This window comes from Spermophilus citellus, assembly GCF_964194105.1.
Source record: "Spermophilus citellus genome assembly, chromosome: 11".
Classification (NCBI taxonomy): Eukaryota; Metazoa; Chordata; class Mammalia; order Rodentia; family Sciuridae; genus Spermophilus; species Spermophilus citellus.
In genome coordinates, this window is record NC_138192.1 from 135561262 (window position 1) to 135578757 (window position 17496).

The window sequence follows — 17496 nt, forward strand, 5'->3', positions numbered from 1 at the left end:
CAGCTTGGCCTGCCTCGCACCCCAGAGGTGCTGGCTGGCGGGGCCCGGGCACAGCCGTACCGGATGGTCCCCGCCAGGAGGGGGTTGAAGGCGTACAGCCAGTCATGCATGTCCTTATCACTGTTGGCCTGCAGCAGAATGCCACGGTGCTCTGTGCACACCGCAAACGTGTTGGGCGTCTGCAAAGGAGGCTGGGTAAGAAGGAGCCGGCCGGCACCCACCACTCCTGAGAAGGAACCTCGGGGAGCCGCAGGCCAAACCACGTGGGGAGGCAGGGCGACCCCTCTGCAGGGCACATGGCCTGTCCCGACCCGCGGTGCTACGGCTCCCTTCCAGAAGCCTCTTGGGTCAAGAAGCTCTGTCCTGGGCCTGGGCCCCACCCTGCTCTGCACCCCAGGGGAAGCGTCTGCCCCTCCCGTGGCCGTGGCTGAGTGGCCCTGCTGGCCTGGTGCAGGGTGTGGGCGGTGGACAGAGGAGGCCACTCTGCAGCTCCTGGGCTCAGAGGACTTCTCTCCCCACTCGGCCCCAGGGAGCCTGCTCCTGTGTCCAGAAGGTCACACTCGGGGAGGGCGGGAGCCACGTGCCACAGTTCCCCAGGAGGACAGGACGGGCCACTGGCCATATCTGCCCTGCCCTGGGACCACACTCATCACCCACAGTGGTCACCAGGACTGAGCTGCAGCAGGGCTGAGCCCCAGGTCCCATCTCTGCACAGGACACAGAGCCGCAGCCTGGGCAGGACACAGAGGCGCCACCCACCCCAGGTGGGGCGCAGAGGCCCGGCCCAGTTCCTCCTCACTGTCCCGCCCTGTGGGGGCCCCAGGCCGGGGACCGGGCGCACCTTGAGCATGGCCTGCTGGTCCTCGCTGTACTCCACCTGGGCCGTGGAGAGGTTGAGCACAAACCTCTCCACCGTGTCCTTGTCACTGTTGTACATGTAGGCGTAGGGGCGTCGTACCACCACGAAGCGCTTGGCCCAGCCGGCTGTGTGCGGCTCCAGGAAGTGCAGGTACCCCTTCTTGGACACGATCGGGCTGTGGGGCAGGACATCTACTGGCTCACATCCCGGCAGCCAGGTGTGGTGTGGGCCAAGGCAGAAGTCACAGCCCCCACCCAGAGCCAGGCCCGCAGTACTGGTCATTGCCCAGGAGAAAGCGGGCCAGAGGCCGGAGACCCGACCCACTAGCCCGTTTCTGGGGGCTCAGAGGACATCCCAGCTGGGGATGGCGAGACTTGAAGAGCAGACAGCCCTGAAGCTGCCGATCACTGCCCGGTGACACTAGGCCCCGCTCTGGCTCGGACCCCCGCTCCCCGTCTGCATGTTCCCACAGCAGCACCAGGACCATCGGGGGTGGGGTGACCCCTCTAGAGCAAAGTGGTCCCCAGTCTGGGTCAAGGGGTCTGCCTGACCTGGTTCAGAACTGTCCTGCACGTGGGTGAGGGTGTGTGCCTGAGGCCTGGCCCCTGGCTCTGCCCTGTGCTTGGGTCAGGAGCACTGCCTGCTGGTGGGCAGCTTCATGTGGGGCCCTACATACCTGACTCGGATTTCCTGGATGTCGGGGACCAGCAGGCGCTGGGGCTCCTTATCGGCCTCTGTGGCCCGCGCAGGGGACACGGGCTTCTTGGAGTCTGCCTCTGGCACTGGCTCCGGCTCTGGGCTGGCTGGCCGGGAGCAGGGCTGCGGGGTACTGGAAAGCAGGGAGACAGACTGTCTGCTGTCTCGCCAGGCCCACGCCTGTCTCCTGGGCCCATCCCCTCAGAGGGACCAAGGTGACAACGGGAGCCAGGAGCCCAGCAGGCTGCGTGAAGCCTGTCTCAGAGGTGTGGGGTCGAGACCCTCTCCCCTCCCTTTTTTTTGGTAAAGAAAACCTGGGAACCCAGAGGCGTTTCAAACAGGAGTCAAACTCCCTTGAATCCGCCATCAGTGGAGTGAGCCGGGCAGGGGCTCCTCCCGGACGCTTTGCCGCAGGCTGCCTGGCAGTGCTCAGGGTGCCCGGGCACACGGTCCCTAGGCTGTGCCAGGCGGCTCTCTCCATGAGCACTTCCTGAGCTCTGTTCTGACTCACTTGTGCATGTGCTTTGGTACGTGCGCTTGGAGGCCATGTGGAGCCAAGCCACACAGGGGGCACCAGGCACCCCTGGAGAGGCCACCATGCCCTCTCCACCAGGCCCTGCCCTCACCTGTGGCACCCCAGGCCCTCCGTCACCCCTGCCCACTTTCTCTGTCCTTATGCCCCTGAGTCCCAGCTTGGGGTACGGAAGCTTCTCCAGGAGCCCGGGGCTCACTCACCGCATGTCGGGGGCACCATAGCGACCTTCAACCAGAGAGGGGCAGGTGGAGGACGGGGTGAGCGTGGCTGCTCCCAGAGGCGACATGGACGGGTCCCGCAGCAGGGTGACGGACATCTCAGAGAGCTGAGGGAGAGAAGCCCTCCTCAGGGCCTCTGGGCCTTCTGGCTGCATCCACCTCCCGATTCGCCCCAGCCTCAGCTCAGGTGCCCCCTGCCCTGGAGACCCCCCCTCTCCCAGCCCCTCACACCCCTGCCTGCCCCTCCCAGAGCTTCAGATCTGCGCTGACCTAGGTGGGTTCCAGGTGGGGGGCCAGCTCCAGGTGCCCCCTCCACAGCTCTGTGGCATGTGGCCAGCAGGAGGCTGCTGGGTGAAGGCCGTGGGCTAGGCAGAAGCCTCGCCTGACCTGGTGCCGGGCAGCCTTGGGAGGCTGCGGGAGTGAGGCACCAGACCAGCCTCGCTTGGGAGGGGACTGAGCCTGCAGGATGAGCATCCTGAGAGGAAGGACCCCAGTCACAGGGATGGGAAGACAGCAGGGGCCAGGAGGGGTGGGGAGGACTCACGGGACCCTCGACCACACCATCCTCCCAGGACCGCCGGCCTGGGATGCCTGCTGCTCAGCTAGGAGGTGCCCCTCAGAAAGCCCTTCATGACTTTGCCTGACCAGGATGGGACTTCTTGGTGACAAGGGCCCCACAGGTGGCCCTGGGACCCCGCCCACCTTGCTCTCGCTGGCACTGATGCAGACATGGCTGTGGGTGTACTCTCTGTTGAACGTGTGCGTGAGCAGACGTAAGCACTGTGGGCAGAGAGCATGCACTGTCAGGCCACACGTGGGCAGACGGGCGAGCCCAAGCACGGCCGGTCAGGTGGGTGCCAACACCGCCCCAGGGACAGGTGAGCCAGGGAGAGTGTCACAATGTGCAGGGGACCTTCCACTGGTCCATGCCACCACAGATGGTCCAGCTGCATGGAGCTGTGCACTCTTCACCAGTTCGGGGGTTCCCCAGAGGGCAGGTGGCTGCTGGGGTCCCGGGCAGCAAAAGGCCCCCAGCCGACTCCCCTGCTCCAGAGTGCGATGGGCGCGGCTAGAGGGGGCTCAGGGTCTGTCACCCTCCCCGCTCCTGAACTCTGACTAGAGCCAGCCCCAGGGATGGGCCTGGGTGCCACCCACGGGCTCCACCTACCTTGACTGCCAGCTCCCGCTGCCTCTCACTGGGTGCCTCCAGGGGCGACTGTCGGCCCTCGGCCGACAGTGGGGAGGAGGCGCCAGAGGAGCTTCGGGACTCACAGTCCTCACTGGAGACGGGGGACAGCACCTCAGGGCCGGGCCGCTGGGTGGTCTCTAGTTTCTCCCGCAGGAGCAGGTAGTGACGGGTCTTCTCCACCTTCAGCAGGAACACGGGACTCAGCAGCCGCACCCGTGAGGGGCAAGGCCAGCCCAGGTGGCACCACTGAGCAGCGGGCTCTCTGGTCAGCCCGAGAGGGTCTGGCCCTGGCTGGGCCATGGCTGGGGGCCCTCCACGTGAACTGAGCAGGCAGACTCCAGGGCCACAAGGCCTGGGGGACTCAGCCCCTCCCAGGCTGCCCTCCCTGTCCACGGCCTGGCCACAGTGTTGGTGCCTTGGGAAAGGACAGAAGGCTGGCTGGGGCATGGAGCTTCAGTCTCCCCACGGACATGCCACACTGGACAGCCCACGCTGGCTTTGGAGGTGGTGCCCCTGCCCAGAGCAACAGACGCCAGACCCAGCATCCTCCCTGGACTGGCGTCTCATCCCTGTCGGAACACCCCACGTCTCCTGAGTTAGCTCGAGGGGCAGGTGCTCCGGGTAGTTCACTCTGGGGACAGGGCCATGGTGCCGCTGGCCTGGGTGGACCCAGGGCTCACCTCCTGCAGGAGGCTCAGCTTCTCCAGCTCCCACTGATGGTCCAGGATCAGACTGTCACTCCGGGGCCGCCAGCCGGCCAGGTTCTCCTCACCCCGGACATAGGCCACCGAGGTGTCCAGCACCCGCCGGCGCCGCCGCTGCATCCCTGGCCGAGAACAGGCACTCTGTCCTTCCAGAGGGCTGCCAGGTTCTCCCACCCACCAGGGAGTCCCAGCCGCTGAAACCCCTCCCTTCGGGGATCAAGGTCAGCTTCCAAGGTCAGCAGTGAGGCCCTGGGGCTAAGACCTGGCAGCCGCAGGGCCAGCTCACCCTACTCTCTCCATTTGAGAATGACCCCAGAGGCTTCAGGGTGAGCACTTGCATTTTGCAGGTAAGGGACCCCAGCTGAGCTAAGGTCACCCCAAGTGGAGCAGAGACCCAGCAGCCCAGTGATCCCAGGAACCTGCCTCGGCCCACAGAAGAGCGGGGTGGGGGCCTACCTGGGCTGCCGGCGTCCGCCACGTGGCACAGGCTGAGCTCGTACACGCCAGTCACTCGGTTGCTATGGTGTGTGGGGGGGGTATGGTCACCAGGATGGGGACAGGCAGGCTGATAGACAGCTGACCCTCAGTACCTATGACCACGTCATCTAGGTGCCTGTCACGGGTGCTGACGGTTGGGGTCTGTGACCTGCAGCCTGCCTAGGCAGTTCCACCCCAGACTTCTTCCTGACCCCCAAGCTTGCTCCGGCTATGCCCACAGGGGCCTGGACACTGGGTACATGAAGCAGACCATGGGAACACCCACCAAAGGTGACCACAGGCCTGCAGGGTCAGCAGTCCCAGCCCTGCGGAGCACGGCCCTTCTCACTGCCCTGATGTCCTGGCTCGTCCTCCTCCCCCAGGACGCAGGAAGTGCTGAGTGCAAGCAAGGTCCTGCCTGAGCCGATGCCCTCGGGCACTGCAGCCTCCCAGAGGACCCGCTTGGCCACGTCCTGCTCCAAGTCCTGTCCAGGGCCCCACTTCCCGCCTGTTGCCCCTCCTGCCTAGCAGGCAGTCCCAGTAGTGCAGACTCTGTGGTCCCGGGAGCAAGGGCACTGGCAGGGGTGCAGGGGTGACCCCACGCAGGGCACAGGCTACCTGCTGGCCAGGTTGGCCAGGTTCTCTCCGGTCCCTCCCAGGGGGCCAGGGCCAGCAGGGAGTTGGCCGGGAGCGTGCGGTGCTTGCGACCTTCTGAACACAAGTCCCATGAGTATCAGACCACAGGGGACACCCAGGGCATTCTGCAGAATTTAGGGTGGCTCTCACCGCACCAGGTGGCAGACGAGGCAGCTCCCCTGCCCGCCCCCGTAGGCTCACCCCTCGGCGGCCCTCAGGCTCCCGCTGCCGAACAGGTTTCGGATGGAGCGTGAGGCCGGCAGCTTGGCGTCGCGGGAGTAGAAGACCATGCAGAAGTCCTTGGTGATGACGGCGGGCTGGGTGCAGCTCTCCATCTGCAGCGGGCAACAGCGGACTGGGCACAAGGACCCTGGGAGGATCTGCTCCTGCCCTGAGCCACAGCGGGGGAGGGAGCCAGGCCTGCCCACTTCACTGCTGGGTGGGGCTGGTCCTGAACCTCAGTGAGCCTCACAGCAGACCTGGCTGGACCCACGTTTTAACTCTGAAATGCCACAGGACGTCACTTCACAGCAGGTGACGGGCCTGGGTACCTTCCCTGTGCCCCGTGCCCGCGGGGCACAGCCTCCACTGTCCTCAAGCCGACCTTGTTACCACCCATGAGGTGGTCACAGACAGCCCCATTTATACCTGCCCCTCCCTACTGAATCAGCAAGAAGCACCCACTCCCAGCCCCCAGCTGGGCGTCAAGGAGAGGCCTGTTGGCCGCAGACCCTGCAGCAGGGCAGTGCAAGTGGGGCACTCCTGGTTTTGAGCCCCTGAAACACAACCGCACTGTCCTCTCAAGGACAAAACCCACCGCCGTGGACACCGGAGGGGATCAGCTGTGAGCAGGGCCATCAAAAGCACCTGGGTTCAACTCAGGCCTTGGGCTGTCCTCCGAGAACAGGGCCAGCTGGGATTGTCCAGGGCTCACAAGCACCCCCAGAGCCCCCTGCCTGCACCCCAGCTTTGGGGAGTGCCCTTGCCTCAATGTAGGCGGACAGGGTCATGTAGATCTTCTCCCTGTAGGGCGTGACGCGGTTCAGCAGGAGGGAGTTGTGCATGGAGCTGTCCCAGGCGGCCTCAAACTGGTAGAAGGTCCTGGAAGGAAGCAGAAGAAAAGCCACACATAATGGTGCAGGGGGTTCCTGGTGGGGTGCAGACATGCAGACAGACAGGTGCAGCAAGGGCAGGGAGAGCCGCTGCAGTCAGAGGTCCGGGAGCCCGGGCAGCAATGGCGGGGGGACAGGCCCTCCTTACTCAAGTCAGAGGCTGAGCAGCAGCTCCTGTGTGGCCATCCCTGGTCCCCTCAGCTCCAAGCGAGTGAATGAGAGGAGGGGGGAGAAGGGAGGTGGGAAGGGAGCTAGATGGTGAGCCAGAAAGGACGGGGAGGAGGGGAGGGCTGGGGAGGAGGGAGGAGGGGAGGGCTAGGGAGGAAGGAAGGACAGGAGGAGGGAGGAGAAGGAGGGAGGTGGGAAGGGAGCTAGATGGTGAGCCAGAAAGGACAGGGGAGGAGGGGAGGGCTGGGGAGGAGGGAGGAGGGGAGGACGGGAGGAGGGAGGAGGGGAGGACAGGAGGAGGGAGGATGGGAGGACGGGAGGAGGGAGGAGGGGAGGACAGGAGGAGGGAGGAGGGGAGGACGGGAGGAGAGAAGAGGGAAGGACGGGAGGAGGGGAGGGCTGGGGAGGAGGGAGGAGGGGAGGGCTAGGGAGGAAGGAAGGACAGGAGGAGGGAGGAGAAGGAGGGAGGTGGGAAGGGAGCTAGATGGTGAGCCAGAAAGGACGGGGAGGAGGGGAGGGCTGGGGAGGAGGGAGGAGGGGAGGACGGGAGGAGGGAGGAGGGGAGGACAGGAGGAGGGAGGAGGGGAGGACGGGAGGAGGGAGGAGGGGAGGACGGGAGGAGGGAGGAGGGGAGGACGGGAGGAGGGAGGAAGGAAGGACAGTAGGAGGGAGGAGGGGAGGACGGGAGGAGGGAGGAGGGGAGGACGGGAGGAGGGAGGAGGGGAGGACAGGAGGAGGGAGGAGGGGAGGACGGGAGGAGGGAGGAGGGGAGGACAGGAGGAGGGAGGATAGGAAGATAGGAGGAGGGAGGAGAGGAGGGATAGGGAGGAGGGAGGAGGGGAGGACAGGAGGAGGGAGGAGGGGAGGACGGGAGGAGGGAGGAGGGGAGGACGGGAGGAGGGAGGAGGGGAGGACAGGAGGAGGGAGGATAGGAAGATAGGAGGAGGGAGGAGAGGAGGGATAGGGAGGAGGGGAGGACGGGAGGAGGGAGGAGGGGAGGACGGGAGGAGGGGAGGACGGGAGGAGGGGAGGACGGGAGGGGGGAGGAGGGAGGAGGGTAGGACGGGAGGAGGGAGGAGGGGAGGACGGGAGGAGGGAGGAGGGGAGGACAGGAGGAGGGAGGATAGGAAGATAGGAGGAGGGAGGAGAGGAGGGATAGGGAGGAGGGAGGAGGGGAGGACAGGAGGAGGGAGGAGGGGAGGACGGGAGGAGGGAGGACGGGAGGAGGGAGGAGGGGAGGACGGGAGGAGGGAGGAGGGGAGGACAGGAGGAGGGAGGATAGGAAGATAGGAGGAGGGAGGAGAGGAGGGATAGGGAGGAGGGAGGAGGGGAGGACGGGAGGAGGGAGGAGGGGAGGACGGGAGGAGGGAGGAGGGGAGGACAGGAGGAGGGAGGAGGGGAAGATAGGAGGAGGGAGGAGAGGAGGGATAGGGAGGAGGGAGGAGGGGAGGACAGGAGGAGGGAGGAGGGGAGGAGGGAGGGGCAGAAGCCTGGGCCATCACAGCCTCATTCTGAGTAAGGAGCTGCCCTGGCCCTCCCTGGCCTGAAGGACGGTGCCCGGTTTGCCCAAACCTCCAGGACCATCTCCCCACGGGCGACTCGCCCTCCACCAGTGCTCCAGGGAGGATGCTTGGAGTGGGAACCAGGAGGCGGGTGGCAGCGGCGTCTTGTGAGGTCGCACAGGAGTGGACAGGGACTCTGCTCTGTCCCTGCTCTCTAATCTGGAGAGACAATGAGTAGCACGTCTGCCAGTGGCCCCCAGGCCCTGCCCAGGGCAGCTCAGGGCAGCCCCAGGAGGCCAGGACTCTGTGTCCCCCACGGGGTCCCACCCTGCTGTGACCCTCGGACGCCTCAGATGCGGAGTTTGTATCCAGCAACTTCTGCTTGCAGTTGGGAGCCCTCCTAGGCCAGGTGCCCATCTGGGGAAGGGCACCTCAGTCCCCACGGCCACCCACGCTGCCCCTTCCCACACCAGCACCCTCGCAGGGCCCGTGCAGACACACTGAAAGACAGCGGGCAGCGGCACACGCTCTGACACGCCAGGCCCGACGTGCCACACTGCCCCGTCTCCTGGACGGTTGGCCTGGGTGCAGGACACAGGAGTCTCAAGGGTCAGGTCCAGGGCAGGGCCGCCGTTGGCACACAGAGCCAGGGAGAGGTCCAGGGGAAATGGGGACAGTGGGAAACCAGGAGGGGGCACAGAGCAGGCAGACATGGAGGAGAAACGGAGTGGTCAGGGCCAAGGGGACAGCAAGCACGGGAGGAAGAGAAGAGTGGGCTGTACCTAGTGTCATTCCCGAAGGAAAGGCTGAGGGGCACCAGACACACGCACACACAGGAGAGAGCGAGAGTCAGACGTCACCCTGCTTGGCCGCCTCACCGCCCCTGCGGCCCCAGCCTGGCCCGGCAGAGGCCCTGCCCCAGCCCTGCAGCAGAGCCCAGGGGGTCCCCAGCTGGACTAGAGGTCAGGGCCCTCTGCGGCCAGGCTGCAGGCCAGAGCTGGCATTCAGCACAGCCTGACTCAGAATGAGGGCCTGCAAACTGCCCACCTCAAGTGCCACAGAGCCACCCCAGGCCACGTGGCCTCAGAGTTCACCAGCGTGTCTCTACCCTTGGCTTATCTGTATGACAGGTCAGTGACCGTCCCCACTCCACCCAGATGTCCTCAGATGCAGCAAGCGAGTATGTGACCAAGGAAAGAAGAGGGCTGACTCCAGCACACGTACTGCCACTGTCCTCGCTCTGTGCCTGGGTCAGACCAATGGGCCACCAGCCCAGTCTCCTGCTGGGCCCAACCAACTGACCCTGGGTCCACCTGCCTTGAGAGGCACCGAGCTCCCCGGCCAGCTTCTCTGCTGCCAGTCTCTGCATGGCCTCTGCCCTAGCTGCCCAGCTCCTTAGGAGCCCTGTGCCCGCCTTGTCCTGGGCCCTCGCCCTCCACCCTGAGCAGGTCACACCACAGCAATGAGCTTCATAGTGTCAGCTGGAGCCACTTCTGGGGACAGGGTGGACTCTGCCAGGGGCCTGGGTGGAGGATCCCCCCGTCCAGGTTCGGGGCCTCGAGCAGCTCAGACTGCAGCCAGCCAGACACTTGGGGAGCTGACTCGGGGTCTCCACAGCTGTGGGCCTTGGAGGGGTCTCTACCTGACCATGTCCACAGCCAGGACTGGGTCTTCCCAGACGACTGCACCATCCCCCAGTACCCAGATGGTCAGCTGGACCAAGGTCCAACATGGACACAGCCATGATGCTGCCCACTGGTTACTTCCAAACTGGTGGTTGGCCCTGGGCCTCGGAGGCCATCTGCTCTGCTCCGGAGGAACTGCACACAGGGCCTCTCAACCAGCCTGCAGCCCACACCAGCCACAGCTCCCGAGTCCCAGACAGCAAACCCTGGGACACCAGCAGCGAGGGTCAGCGGCAAGGCTGATCCCAAGCTTCTGCAGGGGAAGAGCGCACCCTGACCCGAGTGGCAGCCAGAGAGGGTGGACTTGGGTGGGGCAGGGGTGACCCAGGGGCAGGCCCTGGGGACACACCAAGAGTGCAGGCAGCCTATGGGGACCAGGGTCAGCTCTCAATCACAGGGCAACAAACTCAGACCCAGAGAAGCTGAGAGATGGCCAGTCCCCCACACAGCAAACCCCAGGAACAGGTCTGGGAGGGCCTCAGAGGCCACAGAGCACCCACTGCCCGAGTGGGCTCAGGACCCGCAGGGGACCTCTGTACACACAGGAAGGGGCCTGTGTCCGTCCCTGAAGCCCTCACTCTGCCAAGCTCCAATGTGGCCAAACCCCCTGCAGCAGACTAGATCAGAGGGAATGTCCCCCAAGGGTTAGAGTGTTGAAACTCAGCCCCTCTGGGGTTAGAGCCCAGAAAGAATCTGACCACAGTGGTTAGACTGGGCCTTCAGGGGTGATGGGGTTACATCAGGCCATTGACAGAGCCCCAGACTGACCCCTGGAAGCTTTATAATGTTCCAGAAGACACACATGTATCTCCTATCTCCTGTCACATGAGGGGCCACGTTGGGACTCCACCAGTAAGAAGGCCATCACCAGAAGCACCCCCTTGACTGCAGACCAGAACCATGAACCAAAATAAACCTTTTTCCTCTAAAGTTACCCAGCCTCAGATATTGCATTATAGTAACAGGATGGATTAAAACCCTCATATTCAACTGTAAAAAGGTGTGCACACTGACCTACTGAGGCAGAAACACTGGAGGGGTGTCCTTGTAAACAGAGGACCCGGGCTTGTCCTGTAGGGCTTCCCCATCAGCTCTGTGGTGCCCATCATGCTGGAGACCCTGCGAATCTGCCTGTTCTACAGCTGGGACACCTAGGCCTGAGTGCTCTTACCTGTCCCTTCCTCTGGTGAGGCCATCCCCAACCCCTTCCCTGTCCTCACTCCTCCACTGGGTCAGGAGCCAATTCCAGGCCCAAGGCTGCTCAGGCTCCACCCCTGGCCACCAGAAGCCCAGGGTTTTCAGTTTGCCTTCAAAAATGTCCCCTGCTCCGCCTCCTTGGACACGCTCCCAGCCCACTGCGGACCAATGTTCTCACTGCAGTGCTCGATACTTGCAGATAACAGGTGCCATGTCCTCTGCCGGGTCCCGGCCTGTTTCCAGTGAACCATGCCCAGCCCACCGAGGGTGGAGAGGGCTCGGGACTGACGTCTGGCCCCTCTTACAAGCTGGATACTCTGCAGAGTGCCAAGCGGGACAGGAAACACATACCCGGTAGACGGGGCAGGTCAGAGATGGCAGAACCGCCAGACAGGAGGCTGCTGTCCAGCAGTGGAGGCAGAGGGGCAGTGGCTTCCTACCCCTGGGCACACCCGTGGGAGGCAGCATTCACTCTGTCCAGGGTCTGTGCCTGAGGGCTTGGCAGCAGAGGCTGCTGCCTTGGAGAAGGGACCCCAAATGCAAGGCAGTGGCTGGGCCCGGCCGGGTGCCTCCCTGTGCTCCGTCCCCTTGGCTCCCCAGTGCAGTCTGCCCACCAGGGACCTGGCACTGCCTTCTATCAGGTCATCAGGGCACAGGGGTGCTGTCCCACACTGCAGCGTCCCAGGACAGGGCCTGCGGGGTCAGCATCTGCTGAGGGTGGAGTGGGTGAGCCCCTTGGCCAGGCTTTGAACCTGGACAGGCAGCTTCCCATGCAGCCCTGCAGCCCCTGAGGTGGGGCCTGCAGGACCCAGGGATGGATGACTGAGCCAGCGAATGCCGTGGGTCACGGCAAGCAAGGGCAGGAGGGGACCCTGAGGTCTCCACGGGACCTATGTCTGGGCCTTTCCCCAGGAGGTCGGCAGAGCCTCTTGGCAGAAGCCAGTTTCCAGGCCTGGTGGGAGGGGAGGGGAGGCCCGAGCCGCTGCCCACCCCATGGTGGTCTCAGGAGAACAGCCTGAGGAGGACCTCGCTGCCCTTCGGGGACACCCATTCCGATCCCTCCACTCAGGGCAGGCAGGACGTGGAGCCCAGGGCAGGGTGCACAGATGGGACGCCGATGGATTAGGTCTGGACCACCCTCGTCCTGGCCCTGTGTGCCTCCCGGAGGCCGAGCACAAGGCCTGCGGCGTCTCACTGTGGCCTCTCCCAGGGGCTGAACAGGTTCACCCGAGGCTGGTTAGGGCCCGGGGCTTTCCACGCACATCCGCCAGCCCCGGGGCACCCTGAGCCAGCAGCTGTCCTGCTCGCCTCGGGAAGGAACCTGGAGCTGCAGAATATTCCACGCTCAGTCACATTCCTACAAACATCAGGGCTCAGTCTGGTGGCCTCGGGGACCTGGCTCCTCCTCACACCCGTCACCTGCAGGTCAGCGGCACTACCCACCACAGTGGCTCCCTGGCCCACAGAACTGGGCCCTGGGAGGAGGCTCGGTCTGAGTTGCAGAGCTCTGATCTGCCCCCACCCTTGCTGAGCAGAGCGCAGGAGCCCCGGGAGGCCTGGGCTGCTGAGGGAGGCTTGATCCCTCTCCGTCCAGATGCCAGGGCTGGCCTGTTCCACCCTGACCCTTCCTGGAGGCCCTGGTGTGGGCAGCGGGGGTTATCTGCCACCCGCCAAGCACCCCGCAAACATACAGAAGGTGTGGAACCTGAATGTTGGACAGACCCAAACTTGAACAAAATGCAGACGCATGACCTCGTGAGATCACACTGAGAGATCTCCCCGGGAGCGGGAAGGAGGCTGAGGCCACGGCCAAGCGCTTGGACAGAAGACGGGTTCCCAGCCCCAGATAATTCTGAGCCAGACCAGCTCCCCTCTAGGACCAGCAGTGGCTGCCTCCTTCAGAAAGCCTGCCCCAGGCGACCCAGGGCGAGGGAGGAGGGCCCCTGCTCAGGCCTGTGCAGGCTGTGCCCCTCCTTGGCCACCTCTGTAGTTGACCCTGGGCAAGGGTCTGCCTCACCCAGCTCCAGGTCCCAGCAGCCTTTAGAAAGATGCGCTCACCTAGGTAGGTGCATCCCTGTGCTGCCCCAGGGAGCAGGCCACAGCCCTACGGCCCCAGGGGGCCCCTTCCAGGCCAGTTTGCCCTCAGCTAGTTACCTGGTGCCCAGTCAGGCCCATCTTGACTGGCTCACCACCGTGACCTGATAAGGACAACCTCCAAAAGTTTGGGCTGTGCCCGCCCAGCCCTAGGGCTCTGTCCAGGGAGCGGCCAGTATTTTCTGGGCTGTACAGCGTAAAGGCTCAAATGTTCATGGCTTCAAAACAACTGATCTACTAATGACCACCATGAAGGTCTGACCACCATCCCATAGGCCCAGAAGGTGAGACTCTGCAGACCTGCTTTTGGAACACCCTGCGTTCCCCTTAGATAAAGCCTGGATGAGGACCTTGGAGGCCATCTTAGGGCCTTCCTGAGCCCCTGCACTGGAGCAGTGAGGGGCAAGGCCTGGAGTCAGGGAGCAGGAGCTGCAGCCTCGGGGCCTCTGGGGGGAACCTGGAGCCAGCCCCGCCCAGGGACGCAGGGGTCTCCACGGACTCACTGCCTGCCACTTCCAAGAGGGAAGGCCCGGCCACAGGCAGGGCAGAAGGCTGGAGTGCGTCCCTCCTGCAGCCCTCCTGAGGTTTGGCCAGGCAAGGGGCTCAGGCAGCCGTGGAGTGTGCTGGGATGTGAGCTGCCTGTGACTGGGTCCCCTCTGCCCCAGACCCTGTGTTCTTGGCTCTGCCTGCTATGGCCCTTGTAGGTAGTGGCTGGCCCATGCAGCTGGGGCAGCCCAAGGCAGCCTGGCCTGCATGCAGGAGACCCCTGTGCCCACTCCGGCCAGGCTGGGGTGTCAGCACAGGGTGGGCAAGGCTGTGAGGGTGGAGGGGCCAGCCAGCATCTATGAGGCAGGAGCTACCAAGCAGCCACAATTAAGAAGGGCAGGGAGCACTCAGCCAGGGGGTGGGTAGCAGAAATAAAAAATAAAAAAACAGAACCATATTCCAAGGAAATAAAGTAATAAAGAGGGAGAAACAGGAGGAAATGGTGAGCAAGTTTATAAGAATCAAAAAGCTGGAAATTAAATGTTCAGGGTTGTGTGGGCGGTCAGGGAAGGAGGCAGGGGAGAGGAACCAGGGACATGGATGATACCTAGGAATGTCCGAATCAAGAAACTGCCTGCAAAACACAAACAGTCAGAGGTTAGTGAGGGTCGTGGGGAGCGGGCCAGCAGCGGGGCAGCAGCAAGGGCAGCAGGGAGCCACCTGTGGTGGTGGGCCCACTCTGAGCCAAGGCGGCTGCAAAGCATGGGTCCTGGGAGCGGCGGGGAGGGTGGGGTGGGTGGAGGCTGAGGCCATGGCCAAGCGCTTGGGCAGCCCGAGGCCCCTGGGCCTGGCTGGGACTGCCCCACTATCGTGGGGTCCATCCTCAGCCATCCAGACACAAGAAGCCCTGACCATGCGGGCCTTGAGGAGGGACTCACAGGCTGTGCCTGCCCGGGGCCACCAGCCGGGAGAGCCCTCCTCGGGTTGGGGTGCCAGGGGAGCACCAGCAGGGCGGGAGCCAAGCAAGGGGAAGCGTCTGGCCAGTCTACACTCCCCCTGGACAGGCCTTCCTGCCTCCTGGGACCCAGGGCTGGGCCCACCCTAGCTCCTCAGCCCCCGGGAACATGGCTGAAGCTCTTCAATGACATGTTCCTGGACCCCAGGAGCAGGGAGCGCTGTGTGGCCCAAGCCCCGCCTGCCTGAGGTCCAGCAGCCACCTCCGACATCCCCCTCAGCTTAGCCAGGGCCACGGCCACCCAAGGGACCCCTCAGCAGCCAGGCTGGCCAGAGGAGGACAGAAGACCCTGGAAATTCAGCACAAGGAGACAGTGTGGGGGAGGGAGACACCCCCACCCACATCTCCCCCGCCACCTCTCGTCCTGCCCCAAGAATCCTGGCGCTCCTGTGTCAGGGAGGGTCACAGGCTGGGGGAATGAGTCCGCTTCCAGGACCCAAGCAGACAGGCCCTCTGGACCCCCACCCTTCCCTCTGGGTCCTGGTCCACTGAGACAGGGCAGCACCCACGCGGGGAGAGATGGCCTTTTCCATGCCACCCTCGTGGTGACAGGAAACCGGAGGTCAGAGGGAGAACCAGGCCCTGACCACTCTACTGTCCGCCTCCCCCCCCCCCAGATGTGACTCCCAGCCTGCCCACCCTGTGCCATCTGCAGGAGGGACCTCCAGCCCTCTCCACCCCCTGGACAGGATGGAGGAGAGTTCTGTAAGAATGAGGGTCCAAGCCACATCTGCACGTCCAGGTCTCTGCTTCCACCCAGTCACCCTGTCCACTGTCCCCACTGCTCTCTGATGCTGCTCTGCCCAGCCCTGGCTTCACCTGAGGCCACCCAGATTTCTCCTGGTGCCAAGGGGTGACCCGTCTCTGGCCTAGCCCTGGGGTATCTCTGAAAAGGCAGCACTGTTTGGACCCGAGAGTGGGAGAGCAGGGGACTTCTCCCGCAGGGCCCTGTCCCACGGCCTGCCTTCCCTGGCAGAGCTGCGGCCCCTCCCCCTCCCCAAGCACACCCACCCCTCTAAGAGGCTCTTCCTACAAATAGCCCCCAGCCCAGGCTCCAAGGGCGACGTCAGGCCAGGTGCAGCGCGCAGGGCACAGCCTGGCAGGGGCTCGGAGCCCCTACCAAACCTCCCCAGACCTCTGGAAAGCAGCTCTCAGACAGCATGCTGGCTGACACTGCTCATCAGGAGGGTGACTCCACATCCCTGACCCCAGTCAGCCTCAGATGCCGCCTCCCTCACATCCCACCCACCCTGCCAAACCCCACAGTCCAGCCAGGTGTCCCTGAGACCTGAATGGCCCTCCACTGCCCTCACACCAGGGCTGCACCCACCCAGGGTGCATGACAAGAGCAGGTGACAAGCAGAACCCTGTGGGCACACCTCCACCCTGAGCTGCTGGGCCACCAGCTCCAGGACCCTATCCCCAGGACCCAACAGGCTCTAGACTGCCCACCATGGGATGAATCCTGGGAGCAGGACCTACTTGTCCACCCACTGTCCCAGCCACTGCCCCACCTGCCACGGAACTCCTGGGGACAAGACCCGGCTCCTACTCCAAGCCTATGCTGGCCCCTCTGCCAGGTGTCACGGTGGCATGATCCAGGGTGGAGGTCGCATAATAGGCGAGAGGCCTGGAGGCCACCAGCCTCCACTCGGGCACCTGTCCCCTCGATGTCAGAAAGTAGGGTGGGAAGGCTCTGGGGCCAGACGCATGGTGGCTGGGTCAGCAGAGCCATGGGGCTGGGTGCTGGCCGCCACCCCTCAGGGACTCACCGGTCATCCTGGGCTGGGTGGACATATCCAGACGAGAGGATGTTGAGGGACAGGATGTTGGGGTCGATCAGGGACTCGTCAGTCTCCGGAGTGTTTCGGATGCGACCTGTGGGCAAGGTCATTGAGAGGTGTCACTTCCCAGGAAGCTGGCAGGGGTGTAGGGCAGGGGTGTAGGGTGGAGGTGCAGGACACGGGTGCAGGACAGGAGCCCAGTTAATGAACAGCCGTCCACAGGCTGTGGAAAGGGCAGCAGGCAGGTGGCAGGCGAGGCCCTGGCCAGCTGCTTCTCCAGGTGTGCCTTGCACGCCATGTTCTGTTCCTGTTTCTGATGGTTCTGCCAGCCCAGCTGGAATGCACGGCCTTGTACCTGCTGGAAGGAGCTGACCAAGAGATGGTCCTGCTTCCTTTAACACCCGTCTGCCCGGCTAGTGACGTCCGCTCTGGAAAGGGTGAACCAGCGAGAGGGAGCGGGCCTCTCCCCTCCGCCACCCCGGACGTGGCCAGGATGTCTGCACGCTGGGCCACCCTGCCTGGCTGCTCTGACCTAAGCTTTGTAGCATCTGGGTTCTGGGAAGAGGGGGTGTGGGCCCTCCTCATGCCAGGGCCCTCCAGGACTTGGGGTGCCTCTGACAGGGAGGGGCTCGGTGCAGGTCCCAGACAGGCCCTCAGCACTGGGGACAGCAGAGCTCTCGTGTGCAGGGAGTCTGGTGAGCACCTCTGGTCAGGACAGGGACACTGGTGGGGCCTGGCCTGGGGTCCTGCTCCTAGTCAACAGCCCTCCAATACTCCCCAGCCCTCAGGAGCCACCCACCCAGAGCTCAGCACTGCCCCAGGATGTCTCCTGTCCCTCACCCCTTTGGGGAGCCCCTCCCAGCCTATGAGGAAGGACCTAGGGTGGGGGAAGGCTGTGAAGGGGGCCAAGGGCCTGGACAGCAGTCAACTGCTCCAGAAAGCAAGTGGGCTGTGAGCCCCATGTCCAGTCAAGTGTGGGAGACCAACCTCACACGTGACTGAGTCGCACTCCCTGGCTGGGTGCTGAGGCGCTCAGTCACAGAAATGTGGCAGAGCTTTCCCCACCCTTCTTGGGTGTGAGGGTCGGTGTCTCGTGCATGGGTGTGAAGCTACGCTCACCTGTTCCTTTGTAATATCAC

At 64.3% G+C, this 17496-nt stretch overlaps 1 protein-coding gene across 29 annotated transcripts in view; it reads right to left on the minus strand.

Annotated features, from left to right (window-relative positions):
- KIF1A (kinesin family member 1A) overlaps positions 1-17496 on the minus strand; it is a 64764-nt gene that overhangs the window by 1637 nt on the left and 45631 nt on the right. For 18 of the 29 annotated variants that reach the window (XR_014018025.1, XM_081261379.1, XM_081261372.1 and 15 more), the window contains 12 exons: positions 16346-16451; positions 14166-14192; positions 6301-6415; positions 5516-5649; positions 4658-4719; positions 4178-4323; positions 3477-3677; positions 3011-3088; positions 2291-2415; positions 1536-1688; positions 842-1034; positions 61-179 (listed from right to left, as the gene is read on the minus strand). Coding sequence is in view for 28 of the 29 variants with exons in the window: in XM_081261379.1 (XP_081117505.1) it covers positions 61-179; positions 842-1034; positions 1536-1688; positions 2291-2415; positions 3011-3088; positions 3477-3677; positions 4178-4323; positions 4658-4719; positions 5516-5649; positions 6301-6415; positions 14166-14192; positions 16346-16451 (1459 nt within the window). In the remaining variant the exon portion in view is untranslated. The remainder of the gene's footprint in view (positions 1-60; positions 180-841; positions 1035-1535; positions 1689-2290; positions 2416-3010; positions 3089-3476; positions 3678-4177; positions 4324-4657; positions 4720-5515; positions 5650-6300; positions 6416-14165; positions 14193-16345; positions 16452-17496) is intronic. The other 11 variants (XM_081261381.1, XM_081261373.1, XM_081261377.1 and 8 more) reach the window with 3 other exon arrangements.